General features: G+C 36.0%; 1 protein-coding gene across 1 annotated transcript in view; it reads right to left on the bottom strand.

Annotated features, from left to right (window-relative positions):
- Nucleotides 1-57: 57 nt before the first annotated feature.
- Nucleotides 58-24,120, bottom strand: part of LOC306877567 (BAR/IMD domain-containing adapter protein 2-like) — a 25,446-nt gene continuing 1,383 nt past the window's right edge. The window contains exons 2-15 of the mRNA XM_079429404.1: nt 21,268-21,379; nt 20,495-20,570; nt 20,213-20,299; nt 17,515-17,576; nt 13,069-13,140; nt 12,735-12,872; nt 10,204-10,356; nt 7,933-8,112; nt 6,444-6,762; nt 4,943-5,153; nt 3,822-3,884; nt 3,517-3,700; nt 2,206-2,246; nt 58-2,129 (exon numbers count right to left, since the gene is read on the bottom strand). Of these exons, the coding sequence (XP_079285530.1) occupies nt 2,057-2,129; nt 2,206-2,246; nt 3,517-3,700; nt 3,822-3,884; nt 4,943-5,153; nt 6,444-6,762; nt 7,933-8,112; nt 10,204-10,356; nt 12,735-12,872; nt 13,069-13,140; nt 17,515-17,576; nt 20,213-20,299; nt 20,495-20,570; nt 21,268-21,315 (1,707 nt within the window). The 5' untranslated portion in view covers nt 21,316-21,379 and the 3' untranslated portion in view covers nt 58-2,056. The remainder of the gene's footprint in view (nt 2,130-2,205; nt 2,247-3,516; nt 3,701-3,821; nt 3,885-4,942; nt 5,154-6,443; nt 6,763-7,932; nt 8,113-10,203; nt 10,357-12,734; nt 12,873-13,068; nt 13,141-17,514; nt 17,577-20,212; nt 20,300-20,494; nt 20,571-21,267; nt 21,380-24,120) is intronic.

Here is a 24,120-nt window from a genome sequence, read left to right on the forward strand (position 1 = left end):
ACATTCATTGGCTTTCATCCTAATTGTTTGTGTATAGAGACTGAAACCAGTCCAAACCACAGAGATTAACTTTGTTTATTGAAGTTCATTTAGGAAAAAGAAGAAGAAAGGCTACACAGTTATCATGAAGTTAAAGCATTCAAGAGTCCAGAATATCAGAACACGATGGTTTTATATCTCGAGGAAGTCTGTCAGATGGCTGCATGTAAGCATTTAATAATCAAAACAGCCAGACTGAGTTGTGCAGTATAGTCCTGCTTTAAATGCGTGTTCGGTGTTCTCTGGGATGTTTAATAAAAGTACAACATGAGCAGCTCAACCGTGATTACATTAAACTCACAGACTAACATGCAGCGGCGTCCAACAGTCTGAGATGCTTTTCATTTCCACTTGGAAACACAGTCTAGGATTTCAATGAATTTAATACAAAGAAATGATCATTAATCAAGTTTAAATGAGTGTTTTTGATCATGTGACCAGCCACTCAAGCACAAGGTGCTCTTGGATCATCTCAGATGATGATGAGAACATGATCAAATATCAAATTCATGTTAATTTTAATACTACAATTATGATACTTTATGGAAAAAAAAGTTCTCAGACTTTTGGGCTCACTGTATTACAGTATATCATTATATTGGCATATATAAGGTTGGAGATTAACCTTTTAGCATTATTTTCATTTCAAGACATCTTTATAATAGAAAAAGTTAATAAATGAAGGCATCAGAGCAAACTGACCTGGAGTGGAGAAATAATTCAAATATTTGTAAACAAAGGTCTCAGCACTAATAATTAGTTAGATTGGTTTCAGTGTAAAATCTCACAACGATAAGCAACTCTTCAGACAATTCAGAAATGATTTAACACACAAACTCAAAAGTAACATTCTTTTGGTTAATTTCAAACCACTGGACATAAACATCTTTAAGTCTTCTGTCCCATATATGATAATGGTATAAAAGTGTTTTTCACCGTCTTTCTCATCTACAGCTACAGCACTTCAGCACAGTCACGTCCTCCAGCACGTCTACACTTTCCAGACCTTCTGTCACGTCTTCAGATCTCACTCTTAGCCTTCACATCCCTCGCCCAACTCAGGACTACAAGCTTTAGTTTTACAGATCTGGGGTTAAACACATACATGAGACAGATGGAAGCGGGGCAAGAGACCAGAGCTGAGAGCCTCTTCACGTCACTCTTTCACAAACACTACGCTTTTCCAAAATCATTTCTAACTCTTTCAAAAGCCTGTCTATATATAATTATACTCCATTTTCCATTCAGCCGAGTCCTGCTTTTGACTTCAACAATCAGTTCACCTGCTTCTCCCAGAATGCTCTAGGATACCTGGTCTTTATTCAATATTCAAAAAAATAAAATAAAGGTTTTAGGAGAAAGTATCTTGTTTTGTGTGGGAAGTATACTCAGGAACAATTCACCCCAAAATTGACAGCAGAAAAAAATGCTAGCATAATGACATAAGTGAGTAAATAACCACAGAATTCACATTTACAAAATTTGATTATGAGATGTGCATTTGCACACCAGAAAAAAAATTATATGTATATATATATATACTTGACGACAAGTAAATCTAAAATACTTCATGAAACTAAATTGTGAATCATCTCTACAAATATCAGTTGCCAAAAATTATGACAAGTTTCGTCATAAACTTCATTTTGTAATTGACTGATTCATTGTAAACATCATACATTACAGTAAAGGAATTAAAATACTGAAGAAACTGTTGTCCATAATATGGAATCAAATGTTAAAGGTCAGTTTTTTATGTTCTATCTCATATGCACTCATTCAAAATGCATAAAGTATGAAATATTTCAAAATGCATGAAATATTTCATTTTTCTGATCATGTAATATATATAGAATATACATTTGATCTGCTAAATTCTAAATGATCTAAATGCACTTAACTCTCTCATATTGGTTATTGTCTGAATGTGTTTTATTGCCTCTCAGAGGTTGGGTTATTCAGGGAAACAGAGGCATGAAGCACTCACAGGAGCATCTCTGGCTGTCAATCAAAGGCTCTACTGTATTAGAGGGGCGGAGCGATCATCGGTCACCGTCTTCCTGAGTCGAATATGAGCGAACGGGTTGATCCTGTGAAGAGGGGAAGGTTAATGAACTAACCCATGAGACACGGAGAGCTCTTCTGAACACAGATGACTAGCTTTACCTGGTGGGTGATGGAGGCGTCGAGGCGAAATCAGTCGACATCTGAGGAGCATGAAAACACATCAGTGTCAGCAGAATATAAACAATATTCTAAATACTTGCATGATTGAGTCAGAAAGAGAAATAAGTGAACATTTACAGTGAGAAAAGTAAAATCTTATATAAGAATCATCTTGAGACACTACAGGCATGCACTGCTCAGGTTTGAGATTCTGCTTCCATAACTTGTCTTTATTCAGATTATTGAATCAAAACATCCAAAACACACATTTAAAGGCATAGTTCATCCAAAAATTTCAATTCTGTCAATTTACTCAAAACCTGTATGAGTTTCTTTCAGCTGTTGGAGCAGTTGACGGTAGCCATTGACTTCCATAGTATGGAGAATTTTTTTTTTTTATATGGAAGTCAATGGCTACCGTCAACTGTTTGGTTTCCAACATTCTTCAAAATATATATTTGTGCTTAAAAATAAACACAAAATTCCCTATATAAAAACCTTTAACTCTAGATATCAACTAAATCAATGTTCAGACTTATGTTCTGGAACTGTATGCAAATCGGTGCGTGTTTAATTCACGAGTATCTCAACTGTAACATAACATTTAACATAACATTTTAGAATACAATACAAAAGAAATCTGCAGTACAAAATAAAAGTAGGCTACCTAATGTACTCTTTTTTTTTTTTTTTTACCCTATTCACCTGTAGTGTCTTAAAGGAAGAGTTCATCCAAAAATTGAAATTTGCGACAAATGAGACAAATCATCAAGACGTATGTAACTTCAAACTGTTGCTAAAATATGAGTCCATAATCCATAATAACGCCTTCCTCCAGTGAAAAGGTGTTCTGGTCTGAATCAGGAGAGAAATCTGCAGATCAAGCAGCGTTTACAAGCCAAAACAGCTCTGAACAAATATGTGTCTGGATTGTGATGTGAGAGACAACAGCAGATGCACTTTTTCACTGGAGGAAGAGTTATTATAGATTATGGACTTCAATGTTTTGAAGTTAAAAACATCTTAATGCTGGATGTGTTTCAGCTTTTGTCTTCTCCAGATGTTAACTGATGGACTGGAGTGGTGTGGATTATTGTGATGTTTTTATCAGCTGTTTGGACTCTCATTCTGACGGCACCCATTCACTGCAGAGCATCCATTGCTGAGACACTGATGCAGAGACACATTTATACAAACCTGATGAAGAAACAAACTCATCCTGATCTTGGATGAACTGAGGGTGATGACATTTACTACTTTTTAAAAATTTCATTCAAACTGTATAGTCACAGTGAAGGTGGTTTCTCTGACCCTCATCCTGCTGGTCTCGGGGTTCATCATGCTGTAGGGTCGCGGTCTGAAGGTGCTGATGCGCTGGGAAAAGACGCTCCTCTCGTCCTCGGAGTCAGGGCTGACCTGCGGCATCGGACCCACGGGGGGAAGTCTGTCTAACTGCCCCATACTGGTGCTGTTCACCTTCGACAGGGCAGGAGGACTGCAGCCGTGATGAGAGACACAGAGAGAAAGAGGGGAGTTATGGGAATGCAAGCCCTGCTGAGACAGCAGCAAGAGATTACTGTATGTCATTCAGACGGGGCTTTGTTTTTCCTGCAGACCTGAGATCTCGTCCGGGAGTGTTTGGGAAAGGCTGTGTGTAGGAGAAGGGAAACCAGCCTTTTCTATGAAGGAGAGTTCAGAACATCAGCATAACAATAAGACTGAATATCTGAGACACCATAAACCTAAACAGCAATAAGCTTTTAAAAGGCCTGTTCACACAAGTCCGAAATGGAAAGACTGGAAAAAAATAGCTGATGAAGAAAAATCCAGATGAAATAAAATGCACTGCAGTCAATAATGCTTATTAATGCACTCTGATAATATAGATTACAGTGTATTCAGACGCATGATCCCAAAGCTTGCACTAACTATCTCTCCCCACTGTTATCATTAACAAAAACTAAACCTATTAACAAATCTCAGTAAGTGAAATAAAACAGAAACAAAATAATATAAATATTACAAAATGATCTTAGTTAGCTATCCAAGCAACATTTCTAATTTTCTTTTAATTTTAAATTAATATTCATATTTTGTTTTAATCCTTTAATCTTAATCTATTTGAATCTTGGTTTAATTGTTGGTCTTTTTTATATATCTATTATGTTTTTTTTACATTTTAGTTTTAGTCATTTAAAGTACTTAAATTACTGAAATTAAAGTAAAAATTAAAATTCTTAAAAATGTAAAAAAAAAAAAAGCTAATAAAAATATTCCTTGAAAAAACTCAAACTAAAAGAAAATTAGAAATGTTGCTTGGCCAACTATTTGCAATTAAAATACGTGTAAGTAATACATTACTAAAACTAAAATACAAATGAATAAAAACTTAACAAAAAAAAAATAAAGTGACAAAAAAATTGGATCAAAAATGTTTACAAAAAATAAAATAAAACTGAATAACACAAATAATTTCAGAATATTACTTAATACTATATTAGTATATTAATAATACTAAAATAACACAGATCCTAAAGCAGAGCCTTGTCCATACGAATGCATACCCTTGGTGTGAACAGGCTTTAAACTTGCTTTATTAAAGGAAAATCTTGCTTTATGCCAAGCCATTGTAAAACAACCATATAAGCCTTGTTCAGTTCTGCACCACAAATCAGTACAAAAATGAGGCATAGCTAGTGTTTAATTGGCCCTGACTGAAAGGCTGGTGGTCAAATACCGTCCCGTCCGCTCGTTCTGGCCGTAGTGCCAGCCGTCTCTGGGTTCACTGATCAGCAGGGAAAGAGTGTCTCCAGGCAGGAAGGACAGCAGACAGGAGCTTCCTCCTCGGTCTCCAGGCTTCTCTCCCTCGCAGGAGTCTGGGGAGTGAGGGAACAGAGCCTCCACACGGGACGGGGCGCAGAGAGGAAGCACACGGGGAAGAGTCGAACCTGAACCATCACAACCATAACACACAGTTAATGCCTGGACACAAAAGAAGGAGAGCACAGAAAAAAAGACACAAAAATAAAATCTGAAGAATCTTCACATGGCAATCTCAGATGACGACTGTCAAGCTCAACACCCAAAAGGCCAAACACACCATAAAAGTGCCATAATGCTTTTGGGATTATAACTGGGAGCAGAGCGCACTGGTCATTTGGACTCGTTTTAATGGTGTTTTTGGTCCTTTTTGAAGCTTGACAGCCAACAATTCTCCTTTTTGTTCCATAGAAACATATGGAAACGTGCAAAGATATGGTGAAACAGTGTTTTTATTGTTCTAAAATTATTACAAAAAATATATATATATCACCTTAGCAACTAATCTAAATACAATAGTTTCAGTTTAAATAAATAAAAGTTTAAGTACACTGAAAAAAAATTATTAATTGAATTAACTCATTTTTTTTAAGGTAAGTGGTTGTAATCAATTTATTTTAGCTACATTTAAATAAACTAATTTAGTTGACTGACTTTCGATATATTTTTTAAAATGTAGCTAAAATAAATTTTTTGCAACCACTTACCTTAAAAAAATGTAGTATCATTTTTATTCAGTGTACTCAAATTACTAAAACTAAAGATAATAAATAGTTATAGATATAAATTAAAGCTAAATGGAAATAAGAAAAGTACACAATTACTAAAACAAACTAAAAATTAAAATTATTACATCTAAAATAAAAACAAATTCAAAATATTAATAAATACTATAATCGTATAAATAATATTAAAAAATAAAGAAATGTCTATATTATTTGACCTAAAAGTAAAACTATATTTCACATAAAAAGAAGCCTATTTTTTACATTATTATGTTTTACTTTTGGATTGTGGATTTTTTTTCCTTTGGATCACACACACACACACACACACACACGTTGGTTTTTGTGGTTTATGGGGACTCTCCATAGGCGTAATGGTTTTTATACTGAACAAACTGTGTGTGCTATTGCCCTACACCAACCCTACACCTAAACTTAGCCCTCACAGGAGACTTTTCAAAAAAACACCATTTGGTATGTTTTTTAAGCCTTTTGAATTACGGGGACATAGGCAGTGTCCTCATAAACCACCTTCATATTGTAATACCTCTGTCATACCTATGTTATTATACAAATTTGTGTCCTCATAAACCACATCAACATGCACACACACACACACACACACACACAAACACACACACACACACACACACACAAACACACACACACACACACACACACACACACACACACCCATGAATCCCTGGCGAGTATCGCTGGACTGTCTCCGGGGCAGAGGCAGTGTGGAGGTGGAGTAGAGATCGGGAGCAGCAGGACAGCTGGACAGCGCGCGGGACAGAGGGGTGCTGTGGGTGGAGCTGGGGGTGTGGCTAACAGTGGGAGGAGACTGACGCCCGGACACGCCCACTGCTGGCTGGGAGTGGGCGGGGTTTGCTGAAGAACCGGAGTGGGCGTGTCCATTACTGGAGGGGTTCTGTTGAGACTGCTGCTGCTGAGGACGACTGCTGCTGTCACCGTTCAACAGAGGCGGGACTTCCTGCACAGACAGCCTCTGAGAGAGCAGACCCAAATCAACCATCATTAGTTCTACAGCTAACTGGGAATTAGCTCCAGGCTACATCTAATTGGGGTTAATTGGGAATTCAACATTGATGTTATAAGAAATGCTTTTTCTGCAGCTTTTTTTGGGCCTCCTTTATTAATATCGATTGAAACAACACATGGAAAATGTGATACAAATTTTGTATTGATAACAAAATTGTGTCCTACAAAATACTACATAAGATTTATCAGTTGAGCATGTTTAGGAAAGAATTAGGTTGAACTTTTGAATTGAACTGGATTGTGTGGATTTGTTTAATCATATTTTATCATATACAGTATATATATATATATGTGTGTGTGTGTGTGTGTGTGTTCAAGATTATTTTATTTTACTTTGGAAGAATTTAGTGTATGATACAGCTGCATGTATTTGGTGTGCTTTTTTATTTTTACAACATCACTTTGAAAAGTAACGAACAATACAAAATACGATTATTTATTTATTGAGGAAAATATCATAAAATAACTGGTCTCAAATTTGTCACGCTCTAAATGAGAAAAAAACAAACTAAAGACAAACAAACAAAAAAAAGCACTGAAAGCATGTAATAAATGTTATAAAAGTACTGAAATGTATGTATATTATATTAAATAAAAATGCCATTCATATGAAATACCAAATCAACTATTCTATTTCAAATTGTGTTTTGACAAGTTAATAATCAATCACAGACAAAGCAATCCTGAAACTCAGTTAAAGACATTAATCTGAAAGATAAATTTATTATATGACTTATATACAGGGATATCAATATTTACATATGTAATTTAAAAATATTTAATTTTAATCTAAGATATGTCGTAATAGCAACACTGAATTCACTAGGTTTTAATGAAAAATAATTTACATTTAACTCAAGAAATTATTGAATAACAGCCCAAATTAATTACTAAGTATTACATTTATAAGTAATAACGACATGCCACTAGTCCTGGGTCTAATTTTTGCTTTTTTCTTCAAAATGAAAATAATATTTTTTACTCCACAAATCTAAAAACGTTGATGTGTCCACAAATCCATCATTACCAAACAGACACAAAACCCTTTGATATTCAACTTTGAGCACAGCCATTCATTACGTGTGTTGAGATGAATGTAAGCATGTATGTGATAGACCTGTTCTCCGGGCTGAGTGATTCCCAGCTTGGCGTTGCGCAGGACCTCGGCGAGTCCGGCTCCTCCAGAGCTCTGGGGTGCGGTGTGACGCAGCAGGCTCAGCGCTCGCTCGGGGAGCTTGGTCGGCTGCACACATGACTGCTGCCACGAGGACAGCTTCTGAGACAACAGCTCTCTCACCTACCAAACAAAACCAGATCTTTAGACTGCTGATGGCTATATACACAGCTTACTGTAATAACTACAGAAGTGCTCTGGCTAGACTCTCTTCATCTCACCAGTCATATTTCATATTCATATTTCAAACACTACATACACAGTTGTTGGCACAGATGCAAAATGACATTATGCTGATTCTTGAAAGTAAAATGTCCAGTGAGTGGCACTACATGCTTGTTCAGTTTTATGTGAAACAGATCAATCTGGCAACATTTTATTAGACCAAAAAGTTAATGCTGTATTGCATCTAATATTTGAACACACAATACCACCTACACTAAACCCGGCCTTACACCTAACCTTTTTTTTTTGCAACAGTATATTCCAGTATATTTTCAAAACTCTAAGTACAAAAATTTTTTAACACCGCTAGTCCTTCTTTCAAAACCTTTCATCCACACAATCACGGTTTCAAAACATAAGATTATTGTAATATATATTGAGAATATTTGATTTAATCAACGAAAACACAACATTGTGATCTTCTTTCAAAATCAAACATTTATATAGACGATACGTTTATTTTGTGTAGTGAAAAGGATACTTTTTGATTGTGTGTATTGCACTAAGACAATTGAAAATACGCTGAAATATTTGGAAAAAGTGCACATTTTCATTTAAAAAAAAAGAATGCAGGAAGCTAGAATAAAATGTGTTTTTTATTATTATTATTTGTTTAAAAGCAGAAGCTCAGTTCATTCTTTTGGCATAATGCATTTTCAGATATTCAAACAACAAAATATTCTGGGGGCCATGAAATTTATATTAAAATAATAAAAAATGCAGGCGGTGGCTGGAAGACTGAGTGATAATATTTTCCGTCATTTTGAAAGATTGCAAATATTGTCCTTTCCTGCTATAGACACATTCCAGTAAACACCGCTAATAGGAATTAGAAGTGCAAAGGGGACATTTTAAATTGTGAAAACAAGCCTTTGTGATTTTTTTAATTCTTAGTGAATTCAAGTGAATTATTATATGGGACATATCATAAATACATAGTGAAAGCAAGCCACAAATGTGCAGTATATGTTGTCTCTTTGTTCATATTGTTGCAGTGAAATACAAAGGAAAAATGAAAATAATCAGGAGGAAAGATACTGAGAACACAGAGAAGAGCTCTTGCTACAGATATTCTTGATTTTGCATGTCACATTAAAATGCCAGTGTTATTCATTGATATGTTTCACGTTATCAAACTGACAGATGATGATTTTTTTGTTGCACAACTTCAGAATTTGAGGTGATTTGTTTCAGCCTTTCTGAAACTGGAAGAGCCTTTCATAGTTTAAAAGACAGTAGGCTGGTGGATAGTGTTAACGCAAATGTGAGATCAAATCCATCTGCTGAAGAATGCCATTTTATCTTGCTTCTACAAGTATTTGAGCTCTTTTATAGTGACTTGTGTGTCAAGGGACTTGTCCCTGAGTGCTTTACATGCTGTTCCAGGTGCGCTACCGAGCACGTTTACATGCATATGTGACCCTGGACCACAAAACCAGTCATAAGGGTCCATTTTTTTTAAATTGAGATTTATACATCACATGAAAGCCGAATGAATTATTTTTCCATTGATGTATGGTTTGTTAGGTTTGGACAATATTTGGCGGAGATACAACTATTAGAAAATCTGAAATCTGAAGGTGCAAAAAAAATACTGAGAAAATCACCTTTAAAGTTGTTCAAATTAAGTTCTAATCAAAATTAAGTTTTGATATATTTACAGAGGGAATTTTACTGAATATCGTCATGGAACATGATCTTTATTTAATATCCTAATGATTTTGGGCAAAAATTTATCATTTTGACCCATACAATGTATTGTTGGCCATTTCTACAAATATATACTTATTATGACTGGTTTTGTGCTCCAGGCAGAGTCACAGCTGTTCATTTCAGCTGGAAACCACAGTGAATTGTACATATAGGTACTTTTCATGAGTTTTGCTAGAATGTCGGCACATTTTTCCGGTGAGGCTGTTGTGTCTGCTATTCCTTTACAGCAGATGGATTTGATCTCACATCTGAGCAAGCTGATATCTGTAGTGTTACCTTGCAGTGGTAGTTGATGAGGATCTTAGTGACTGAACACTGACGGTCCACCAGGAAGCAATAGCGCCGCCTTTCTTCTGTCAGAGCGGAGCGATAACCAACCGCAACCAGAGAGTCCAGCTCGCCCTGCCGACGACTCATCAGCTCCACATACTGTTACAGAGAGAGAATTTACATCAAATAAGCATGGGACTCTTTTTAGAAGGGGCTCCCAAAACCATTAGCCATTAAATATTTACTTGAAGCACCCCCTGAGATTTTAAGTTTGTTTGTTCACGGTTCTCTAAAGTTGATCACACGACATGCCAGTAAACAGATAAAATATAATATCTTTATTATTATTATTAGTTAGTAAGTGTTTTATTTTGACTTTGCAGCTGGACTTTAAAGTAGACTCAAACCTCTTTTTTGTTGTTGTGTCTCAGTCTACATTCACACTGGTGTTTTAGGAGCCTAATCAAATTAAATAATAATAATAATAAAATGGATCAAAATTAATAATTATTATTATTACTATCATCATCATCATCATCATCATCATCGTTATTATTATTATAGTTGTTGTTATTATGTTTAAACTAATTCTAAAATTATAGTTTTAAACTCCAATTGTGAATAAGTTTTATCATTATTATTTACAAGTTACAACACTAATATTTATGTCTAAACCTTTTTACCTCTGAATGTTAAAATGCACGTGCACAAAACACTGCTGAAATGCTCTAAAATCCTCTCTAAATGCTGGAAATTATGCAAATATGTAAATAAAGCGAACCTAGTGCACACTGCATTTCCAAATGCGGTTTAAACTCACAGCACATGCATGAATGTAGTTCAGTGTATTTACTGTGAACCAAGAAGCTGAAAACACTGCATCATGAGCTGCTCGTGTGTAAATGAACATAGCACTTAATTTGCATTTAATGCACATTTTACATTCAATATAGTTAATTAAACTAATGAACCCTGCCTTAAAGTACCAGTTTCTCCCACAAATGACTATAATGCTGTTCCAAATGTTCATTTAACTGACCTTTTCATTGAATATCTCTGTCATTTTCTCCTATATTTTCCTTTTTAAACATCTTTCAGACTGCGGTCCTGTTTTACTTCATGAATTTCCCCTCTCTCATTCCGTTGTTTTTTCACGACATCAGTCTTACTTTTTTCTGGCCTCAAATCAGCTGTTCCGGATATCTGCTTAATCTAAAACTAAATGACTTTCTCTTTCTTTTTTTTCTTCTGAAAACATGTTTAGACTAATGCTCTTGATAGCACAGCTCAGGCCTACATAAACAGAGATAGACTCGCTCCTGAACAAACACGTGCTGGAGGACACACATGCTCAAATAAACAAACACTTGTTCACACATGGAGGAAAAGTCTTCCGCTCTCAAATCAGCTTTAATATGTAGGACACTGGGTCGCACAGACGGCCTTCTCTCCGCTCAATCAGCCATTATGAGTCATACAAACTACAAATGACTGGCAGTACATGACATTCCACACTAAGTCTTCAGTAATGAACACAGCAGTCAAAGAACTGGCAAGCAACACAATTACTCCGTTCTTCAGCAGCTGTTTTAATCCAAAGTGACTTACTGTTCATTTACTGCCGCGCCAATCGAGGGTGATTGTGACCAGGCCAAATTGGGATGTAATTAACTCTAAGGTTATTGAGTCACATTACAAAATGTTTTTACTATTTAAAAAAAAAAAGTCAAATGTCAGGGAAGCCAATTTGCTGTCATGTGACAAGAAAGCCATAAAACAGGAAGTGATATCAGACATCACAGACAGGACAGCTGTACACCTTCATGAGAAAATACTATATGTGTAAAAGATTTAATGTCAAGGAAAATTAATTCAGGCTGTTTATTGTTGAATTGTACACCATTACTCAAATACCACTATTTATAAAACATTTATTTTAATGTGCATGCTTGTATTCAAAGTGTAAAGAAAATTTATTATTACTTTTCATTCAATAAAGTCATTAAGTCAAAACATTTGTTGAAGATGGTATAAAAGTTCACAGAACCCAAGAATTAAATTTTTTTTGGTTTATGAAACTTTATTTTTTAACCCTCTAAAGTCTGACATATTAAATAATAGTTGTTTTTTTAATTAAATGATTTATTGAACTTATAGACAAAATCTAAAAACAATCGTGTTTTTTGGTTTGTATCATGATACATCAGGCTCAATCTGAGCACAAAGATCCTGATGATCAGATTTGAGACGCACTGATTTATCTAGAAAATGATTGATGGAGAATCAAGTAAAGCTGAGCTGCTTCAGTCCAGTAAGAGTTCATCTGGAGATATGACTGCAGTTATTCTGACCTTTACTTGATCAAAATCAGTCAAGATTTGACAGAAACGAGACACGAGGAGCAGCAGCTGAAGCTGGACGTTTCTACAATTACACTAAAAGAAAAACTATAAACTGTCAGTCAGACGACAGAAGACATCGAGTAGATTGTGTGTGACAGCAAAGTTTGATCATTTAGAGGGATTAGAAGTTTGTACCTGCATCTCTTGGTCTCCATATTTGTTAGGATGGCGACTAGCTTGGCTCTTCCTCCGCAGCTTCTTCAGCTGTGATTGACAGCGCTCAATGGACTCCACCTTTGACTTCCTCTCACTCTGGTACTTCTTCAGCGTCCCCTGGACAAAGGGTTTCATACAGTATATCACGTTTCTGGTAAGTTTCGGAGAGTTCAGGAGTAGTTCATTCCCATAGTACTCTTTTCTGATTCATTTCCTCAAAGGGTTTACAAGACAAACTCTGTGTTTACTTGTTTGAGCTCCGCTAGTTAGTAAATTCAGTAGGTTGTTTAGTTAGGCAGCGATGTCCACTCACGGTCAGATATTTGATGTCTAGCTCCAGCTTCTGCTCGAGTTGAGACAGCAGCTCTGAATGAAACAGCTTCAGCTGCAGACAGACAGAAAACACAGCAAATACAGTGAGTATGGAAACACACAGGTCACTCCAGCCTCAGAACATTTCACTAAACTAAAACAGAGATATCTACAGCACATTTTAGTGCTGTGTTTCTATTGGCACTTTAACATTTCTTGATTTGTTGTGTACAACTAGCATTTCTTGTGGCACTCTGGTGTTTTGTCTCAGAATATGACTTCTTTGCAGCACCTGCTAAAGGAATTATTACATTAAATACTGCTCATTATAGTTTTTCTCACTATACCCTTACCAAAAAGTAGCATACTTTAAGTTGATTTTATTAAGTATACTTAAGTAAAGTTCAAGTATATTTTTAAGTATACTTTATGTAGTAAGTATACAAATATCAGTGCACTAGTAGTATACTTGTAAGTGTACTATTTCAATACTCCTTGGGACTAAATTGGCCCACATTCTAGTATATAAATGTATACTTTTAAGCATACTTTAAGTATAACAGTAGTAAACTTTAAGTACACAACTAGTTTACATCAAAGTTTTTAGCTTGTACTGCAACTATACTAAACTTGAACATAGGTATACTGATAGTTTGCTAATTAAATACTTGTAGTAGCATTTTTAGTACACTTTGAAGTATAGTCTCAGTAAACTACTAGTTTAGTAGTTTTATACTGCAAGTATACTCGCAAGTTTTCTTAAAGTGAATTTTATGTCATACTTTAAGTATACTACTATGTTATACTACAACATAAAGTTTAAATTGATAAAATATAACTTAATTCCCTCCATATTTCTGATATTATCTATCAAACTAATCTGACTAATTTGATCGTTCGCTTTTAATCTAAAACCGCGAGTGCAACGCGTGTGCCATGCATTAGCATTCGTTAGCCGGTTAGCTTGTCATTTGCGTTTCCACTCGCGTTTCTATTCGCGTCTATTATTGTTTTCTTTTTTCTCGCTCCTTTTCATCTCTCTCTCTTGCTCCGTTTGAACTCACGAGTTCATCAAACAACAGTGGTAAGTAAATCATTCCTCTATCACGGTCAGTAATGGCTTCTCCTCTTGTTATTTGCACTTCATGTCACATGTATAGTTTATCTCTCTCTGTCGGCGACGAGGTATTCACATGTGATAAATGCAGGGATATAGTTAGGCTGACAGGGAAGATTTTAGAACTAGAGACACACATCCAAACTTTAGTTGAGGATAGTAAGAATGTGAGGGCTGTAGATACTGCTTTGGATGCGACTAGCTCTAGGAGTCCTGTACATTGTTTGGTTCCGGTATTAGAGCCCGTGCAGCAGGGCAGCTGGGTGACTGTGAGGCGGCCTAGTCTCGGGTCAAAACACCACTCTTCCGTTCTGATCAGAACATCAAACAGGTTCTCCCCACTCAGTGACGCACCCACTGAGAAACCTGATGAAAGTGCTCTAGTTATTGGCGATTCTATTGTACGGAACGTGAAAATAGAGACACCAGCCATCATAGTCTAATGTTTACCTGGAGCCAGAGCGCCTGACATCTTGGCAGATTTAAAAGTGCTGGCTAATGGTAAACGTAAATTCAGTAAGATTGTTATTCACATCGGCGCTAATGATGTTCGACTTCGCCAGTCGGAGATCACTAAAAATAATGTTAAAGAGGTGTGTGAACTTGCAAGTACGATGTCAGACACTGTAATACGCTCTGGTCCGCTCCCTGCTTACCAGGGTGATGAGATTCATAGCAGACTGTCGCCACTCAATGGCTGGATGTCTAAGTGGTGCCCACAGAATAACATAGACTTTATAGACAATTGAACGAGTTTTTGGGGCAGACCTGACCTGTTGAAAAGAGATGGTGTTCATCCCTCCTGGGGTGGTGCCGCTCTTCTCTCTAGAAATATGGCACATAGTCTTAGAGTTCGTACTTGACTAACTGGTGCCCAGGTCAGGAAGCAGACAGACTGGCTAAACCGACCGTCTGCTAGCCGCCTCACGTCACAGAAGTCTCAGCACATAGAGACTCCTTCACCTAGATATCACACTATAGAGACTGTGTCTGTTCTCTGAACTAGAAAATACAGAAAACGTCCAAACCAAAGTAAGAGTAACAATTTAATTGATGCCCAACAAATAAAAAATGTTTACAATACAGAGAAACAATTGATAAAGCTTGGCTTACTGAATATCAGGTCCCTTTCTACAAAAGCACTTTTTGTAAATGATTTGATCAATGATAATAATCTAGATTTGCTCTGTTTGACAGAAACATGGCTAAAACCAGATGAATACATTACTTTAAATGAGTCCACCCCCCCCAAGATTACTGCTATAAAAATGAGCCACGTACAAAAGGTAAAGGGGGAGGTGTTGCTACAATTTATAGCAATATTCTCAGTATTTCTCAGAGGGCAGGCTTTAAGTATAACTCGTTTGAAGTTATGGTGCTGCGTATAACATTACCTAGAGAAACACATGTTAGTGATAAATCCCCTGTGATGTTTGTACTGGCTACTGTATACAGGCCACCAGGGCACCACACAGACTTTATTAAAGAATTTGCTGATTTTCTATCAGAGTTAGTACTGGCTGCAGATAAAGTCTTAATTGTTGGCGATTTTAATATCCATGTCGATAATGAAAAAGATTCATTAGGATCAGCATTCATAGACATCCTGAACTCTATTGGGGTTAGACAACACGTTTCCGGACCTACTCACTGTCGAAATCATACTCTAGATTTAATATTGTCACGTGGAATTCATGTTAGTGGTGTTGAAATTCTGCAGCAAAGCGATGATCTCTCAGATCATTATCTAGTCTTGTGTAAATATAGCTAAAACTGTAAATTCTACACCTTGTTACAAGTATGTTACACACAAGACTGCTTTGCAAGAATCTTCCTGATTTATCTCAATTCCTCAGCATATCCAATAGCTAAGAACAACTTGATCATGTAACAGAAACTATGGACTCTCTCTTTTCTAGCACTTTAGATACACTTACTCCTTTACGCTTAAGGAAGATCAAAGAAAACAAACATAACCCCCGGTATTTATTCAATATAGTGGCTAAATTAATGAAAAATAAAGCATCAACAGGTGTTGTCATTCCCCAAGAGCACAGCAGTAATGACTTTATGAACTACTTTACTTCCAAGATCGATACTATCAGAGATAAAATTGTAACCATGCAGCCGTCAGTTACAATATCGCATCAGATAGTGCACTATAGATCCCCTGAGGAACAATTCCACTCATTCTCTACTATAGGAGAGGAAGAATTGTATAAACGTGTTAAATCATCTAAACCAACAACATGTATGTTAGACCCTATTCCATCTAAACTACTAAAAGAGCTGCTTCCAGGAGTCATAGATCCTCTTTCGGCTATTATTAATTCGTCATTGACATTAAGATATGTCCCCAAAACCTTCAAATTGGCTGTTATTAAGTCTCTCATTAAAAAACCACAACTTGACTCCAAAGATCTAGCTAATTACAGACCGATCTCAAATCTCCCTTTTCTGTCAAAGATACTAGAAAAGGTAGTATCCTCACAATTATATTCCTTCTTAGAGAAAAATGTTATATGTGAGGAATTCCAGTCAGGATTTAGACCGTATCATAGTACTGAGACTGCTCTCATTAGAGTTACAAATGACATGCTTCTATCATCTGATCATGGTTGTATCTCTTTATTAGAGATATTAATAAAAGAGTCTTTAGTAAAACAAAATGGCACATAACAAACGGCTAAACTTTTATTCACTCCTGCAAGACGACAGAATGATGCTGTGGTTACAAATGCGGGAGCGAGTGCTGTTCTGTACCCACATGGAACTATCATTTACAGGACTCACTCCCGCATTTAAATGCGGTTGTCACTCCTGAAACTTGCAGTGTGTACGTGGCCTTTGTTGGCATTAGTGGAAGTGCCTTAGCATGGTTCAAATCGTACTTATCTGACTGCCATCAATTCGTAGCAGTGAATGAAGAGGTATCATTTCGATCACAAGTGCAGTACGAAGTACCTCAAGGTTCAGTACTAGGGCCGTTACTGTTCACGCTTTACATGTTACCCTTGGAAGTTATTATCAGGAGACATGGTGTTAGCTTTCACTGTTATGCTGATGATACTCAGCTCTATATTTCTTCGTGGCCCAGTGAAACACACCAAATTGGGAAACTAACGGAATGCATAGTCGATATAAAAAACTGCATAACGAGTAATTTCTTACTGCTAAATTCTGAAAAAAACAGAGGTGTTAATTATCAAGTGAAGTGATTGTAAGAACGAACATGCTAAGAATGTACAAGAAAAATGTTTTTGCCACCACTCTTTATACTATGCTGAAACTGTACAGCTTTGCTCCAACAATGCAATCCCATTTACTCACCACATCCTCGAGTTGGACCTGGATCTGCCGATGAACCTCTGCCATCTGGAACAACGTATCACCTGAATCAATATGAATATGAGAAGACGTGTCAAAGACATTCCACACAAACCATGAGATCTGCATCATAATTCACAGATGTGTTATCAAACATACTTTCATACACGACCTGATAATGACATCTCACTCATATAAAGGTCACGATAGGGTCACTTTAAAGTTCAATTTAAAATGTAACAACTGCATGATAACTTTTTGAAATGCATGTTCATAATCATAAACTGCAGACTGTGATGCATATGCAATTATTGGGAAAAGAGCAAAATGGAAAAGAGCAATTTCTTCCTTCAGAGGATGTGATATGCATGGCATTATCTATCCATTCTTGCGTTTCATTGAGGGTGAATTTGTGGCATGTTTTGTTGTCGGTTCCAGTGGGCCGAGCCGTAGATGTTGGCCTTCTTTATCCCCTACTGAGCAACAGTGTGTGTGCAGCTTGGCATCTCTCCCTCCTGCCCTCCTCCCTCCCTCTCGTCCACCCCCGCTGTTTTCAGCAGCACAATGAGATCATGTGGTGTTGTTAATCTTTCAACAAAGGCCTCTCTCTCTTTTGCCCCTCTCTCGCTTTCTCTTACTTTCTTCATCTCCATTTTATCATACAGGCTTTGCCTCTTCATTCTCTTCTGCTGTAGTCACTTGTTTTTACGCTTTCGTTTCCTGTAAGCACTGATGCAGTATGAACAATGTAGTTAAATTTACTTACATTTTCACAATCAGTTCTCACCATTAACTTTACTCTGCCGGAAGTGTCGCTTCAGAAACAGATTTGAAAAGCCCTAGCTATCTAAAACTAAAAGCATTAAAAAAATGAAAAGAAAACAATGTATATAAGCTAAGTGAACTAAATGAAAATGAGAAATGACACTTTAGCTACTAGCTGAAATAAAAATTAAAATATTTTTGGCTAGTTGTCAAATGACATTTTTCATTTAGTTTAACTTTGATGTAGCCTACTTAATTAACTAAAACTAAAACAGAAATAAGACTTATAAAAACTACATAAAACTAAAATAAAAGCACAAAAACTATATACGTAAACCTAATAAAAAAGACAAAAACACGACATTACTAAAACTTTAACTAAAATTAAAAGGAAAATGGAAAATCTTAAAATAAAAACGTTCAATGGTACCAAAACAGCACTGGATCTAAATCATGGGAACTGATAGTTGTAATTTAAAACCAATCATTATATATGGACTTAACTTTATATATATATATATATATATATATACACAGTTAGGTCCATATATATTTGGACACTGACACAATTGTCATAATGTTGGCCACCAGAATAGAATAAAAATGAAACAATCAAAATGAAATTGAAGTGCAGACTAAGCATTAATTCAAGAGGTTGAACAAAAAATACAACATAAAATGCTCAAGAATTACAACCATTTTTATACACAAATGTATTTGCTGTATGTTTTGGGTCATTGTTCATTTGTACTATGAAGCGCCGCCCGATCAACTTTGCTGCATGTGACTGAATCTGAGCAGAGAGTATATCTTTATACACTTCAGACTTCATCCGGCTGCTTCTGTCTTATCATCTCTAAACAGCAGTAACCCAGAGCCACTGAAGCCATGCAGCACACTGCTCCACCGTGTTCCAAGCCTTCTCCAGACTTCTTTCTTCCCGTCATGCTGGTACAGGTTGATCTTAATGTCAGCCATCCAATGAATGCTTTTCCAGAAGTGCTCTGGCTTTTTTAGATGTTTTTGGCAAAGTCTAATCTGGCCTTGTTTGCAGCTTGTGGTGAAGCCTCTGTATTTGCTCTGGTGAAGTCTTCTCTTGATTGTAGACACGTCTGTCTCCTGGAGAGTGTTCTTCTCTTGGCTGGATGTTGTGAAAGGGTTTTTCTTTACCATGGAGAGGATTCTCCAATCATCACCACTGTTGTCCTCCGTGGACGTCCAGGTCTTTTTATGTTTCTGAGACACACTTAGAATCAACTCCGAACCCTTTACCTGCTTAACTGATGTAGAAATAATGAAGGAATAACCCACATCTGTCCATGAAACAGCTTTTGAGTCAATTGTCCAATTACTTATGGTCCCTTGAAAAAGGGGGGAGGTACATATTAAAGAGCTGTAACTCATTAACCCTTCCTCCAAATGTGATGAGAATATCCTCAAATTAAAGCTCAGAGTCTGCACTTTAAGTTCATTATATAACTGTAACTTGAATATGTTTTGGTCAACAGCTAAAATAACCAGAAATTGTATTTATTTATTTTTTAAGTCAACTTTAAGGCACTTATTGATAATGTAGTGTAGTTTGCAGAAAAACACACTTTCTAATTATAAAATTAGATTTGGGTCATATAACATAATAATATTATAACATTATTAACATGTTGCAACATTTTCACTTTTATCGAAACATCTTGTCTAACATCTCTTGATTTATGCAATTCATTTGAATAATTAAGTGGAATTACATGACAACATCAGTACTTTAATTGCAAATGTGCTGTAAGTATACTGTACTTGCAATGACTTAACTCTGGTGCAATACTTAGGTTATGAACCAGACCATACAATTAGTTTGAGAGATTATTTAACTTCGAGGACATTTATTTAATCAAATCTTTCTGGTATTTTCACTGTGATTGGATTTGAAGTGTCTTACCCAGTTCTTTCGAGCCCTGGCTGTCACTGGCCAGCTCTCCTAGTTTGACCAGAGCATCAAAATAACCCTTTGCTGCTACTGTGACGCCTGGAGGGATAGAAATAGATAAGTAGAGAAATAGAAATAGAGAAAGAGAGATAGAGAGAGCGTGGGCATGTTACAGCAGTCTGTGTACAAGCAGGTGAAGTGCTGATGACATACATCCAAGTTCACACTAATTTCCAGACTTTTGCCCATCACAGAGAAATTGAACTATTACATTATTACATAATGATGTCTGACCTGTCAGAGCCTTTTCATAGTGTTTGCCCATGGTGACAAAATTCTTCAGACTGGGGTTGAACTGGTCCAGAACGCCCTAAACACAGAATCAACAACACATTCAATTAGGACATAACTGTATACATTTAAACAGTAATTAAAATACTGAAACAGGAAGACATGGAAAATGGACAAATACCCCCTCATAGTCATAACAGGACAGAGCGATACATGAGGTGGAATAATGGAAAATGGACTGTCAACGACCCTTTTTTATTATTATTCAAAATACCGTTAAAAATACAATTCACAATGACTGAAATATACCTTTACAATTAATTTATATTTTTTGTGGCATTTAAAATTTAAAATGTCTAGGTGGTGTTTAAACAGTTTAATAAAAAAGAATTAAATGCTTTGGCATATTTTTATTGCATTTTTAAAAAGAAGAAAAGATTGTATTCTAAAAAGAATAAAAAAGCAGACAAGCATTCAAAATATATATATATATATATATATATATATATATATATATATTTAACAATTATATAAAATTATTCTCTCTCTACATATAGACAAACATAGTGACCAAAAAATGTTTTTTTTTCTCATTATTTATGTCAATTATTTTAGTTGATATATGCATTTTTTTGCACAAAAATATGTATAAAGCAAATATGAAGAAAATATTACATTTCTAAGACATATGTTTGCAACTAAATAAAAAAAAAGTCTCCTTTTATCATCCTTTTATTGGATTGTCTATTTATTGTTCCCTTTCATTGAACACATACCTTGTAGACATTTTCTGTCATTTTGTTGACCTCATCTGATCGTGACATTGTGCTTCTCTCTCCAGATCGGTTCACCTCACTTCTAGACGTCAGGAAGTCAGAGCACACGCGGCTACACGGAGAGAAAGAGATCAAGATCGTGAGACGTAGAGGATGGATCTGGCTCATGCAATGACCAACTAGTTTGTCTGTATTAGTTAGAGATCTGCTTTAAAGAAGAGTGCTGGTAACCAACCAGCTCACGGCAGCCATTGACTTCCATAGTGGGTTTTTTTCTTCTCCCATACTATGGAAGTCGATGGCTACCATCAACTGTTTCCAACATTTTACAAAATATATTTTTTGTGCTCAACAGAAGAAAGAAACTCATACGGGTTGATTTGACAACTAGAGCAAGAGTAAATGATGACCGAATTCTATTTTTTTGGGTGAACTACCCCTATGTGTTTAGATCACATTAGATGTGTTCACCTGCTCTTATTCTAAAACACTGAAGCTAACTGAAGTGGTGATAACAGCCCCACTGGCCTCACGTATGCGTTCCTCTAGATGTTATAACATAGCTGAAGGGATTTGCTTCTATTCAAGCACAAGAGCATTAGAGAGGTCAGGCATTGTGTGATTGTATGATTAGGCCTGACTCGCAGCCATCGGCCCAGTTTAGACTCATCGAGATCCTCCACAACTGTCTTGACAAACCATTTTTTGTATGGAGAGCACAAGGATATTGGCATTCAAAAACAGGAAACCAGTGTCACAAAAGAATGGTCTAAAATATCAGTATTTGTCTTCAGTCCTAACCATGGAAAACTCATGACAGCTTCAGATATCGAAACCAAACCATCAACAGAAACTGATCTTTCATTTCTCCTGAGGAATTAGGAAGGAATTTGACTTGTTTTGTTGGACAGGTGGAATCCTAAATCATTTTAAACAAAAATTAGACATGCAGCATTGCTTTTATCAAGTCAAATACATTTTAATTCTATTTTTTATTGATATAGCACACAATACACATTATTTAGAAATCATAATGTGAATATTATAATATCTTAAAGTCACAGTAAGTAGATTAGAGCTTGATAGTTACATTTTTTCCAAGATAAACATTTTACATTTAACGATATAAACAATCAAGCTGTTGAGATCTGCTATACAGCATACAGTATCTTGCTTTACATGAGTGTACTGTATGCAGATAAAGTAGGATGTACTATATTTCCAACCTTTAATACAGCATTTTTATTAAAACAGTTACTAGATATTAAATAGCACACATTTTCAATAAAACACAATTTTATTAATCAAATTCATTCTGCTAGCAAATCCAATATCTGATGTAACAGAAAAATCACCCACAATACTAAATCGAATGTTTCAGTCGTGAAAATGTTTCTACCTAAATGAAAGCAATTATGTTAGATGGTTATAACAGTAGGCTTGTATAATAGTGATAAATGAATAAGATAACTCTTGCCTCAGTCACGGATGTGTAGCGTGATATACTAGTGAATATGTTGTTTTGTGTTGTGAAAATTGTTTAGTAGTTAAAGGGAAATGTTTTAATGATTGTGGTGATTCAACATTGACTAATGAGTGATGATGTCGACATAATTGGTGACTTGAACAGTGGAGGGGTGTAATTGCTTTACACACCGAGGAAGGCTTGGTAGCTGAAACGCTTGTGTCTTTTCCCCATTGGTGATGCTCGTTAAATAAAACGGAAAAGGACTGTTCTCGTGGGTGCGGATCATAATTTCTTATATAAACTAAACATACTTCATAATTCCTTGAATTTCAAAATAAGGACCACCTCTGTTAGTGACCCTTGAGAGATTTCATAGTCTGAGTCAGGCCAAAGCCGTCCTAATGCACTGTTATTGCATGTCTTAAGTTCATGAAACTGAGTCTGACATGTCACAGTGCCCTGAGGAGAGCAGTTTTTCCCAAGCGCAAGAGTCAAGCTGCTGAACAAACACTGCGCTCACACGGCTTCCCTTCTGGAAACATCTCGAATAAAAGATTCCAGTCAGGATTACCCATCACATAAAGCTTCAGCTCCGAAGGCCAGTGTTTACAGCAGGTCAGCGCTCTCATGCGTGTTATTAGAGGAAGATTAGGAGGAAGAATTTGACCTAAATGAAGTGATTGAGTGAGACCCCCCCAAAAAATAACATTCCCATCACATGATACTTCATTGAGCATCTTCTCTTCCCTTGTTTTTCTGTGATTCACACCGACACCAACCATTACCAACATTCACCCATATTTCATGACATTTATTTATGCTTAAAGTTTCATTAAAGACGTAATGAAATAGCTTGACAAATGCAGTTCTCTTTCATGTGTTGTGTTGACCAATTATTTAACGTTCCCATTAAGTTATAAAAACATTATTTCTGAATGTTCTCTGAACGCCCAAAATTATAAAAAAAATAAAAAAAATAAACGTATTTTCTTGATTATGCAAATGTTACAGGAACATTCCATTTTGCAAACATTATGGGAATGTTACATTTAACATTAAAAAATCCAACTAAAGCATTTCAGGAAAAAATGTTGAATGAACACTGTACAGGCCTTATGCGCCAGAGAAACACACGCACAGCCATCTATAGCATCACTGATGAAGAGGAATTAGCTGCTGAAGCTGTGGAGTAAATGAAAGCTTTAAAACAAGCGGTTCATTCATAAATAATGTTTTTGTGTAGACCAGTTTTTTTTTTTTTTAAAGACCAGATAAGTTTGAACAAACGTTCCATTAATGTTATACAATACAGATTGCATCAAAGCAGCATTACAGTGTTAAACACTCAGTTTTCCAGTTAAAGTTAGTTCATCATTGATTCAGTA

The sequence above is a fragment of the Barbus barbus genome (assembly GCF_936440315.1).
Source record: "Barbus barbus genome assembly, chromosome: 12".
NCBI classification, from domain to species: Eukaryota; Metazoa; Chordata; class Actinopteri; order Cypriniformes; family Cyprinidae; genus Barbus; species Barbus barbus.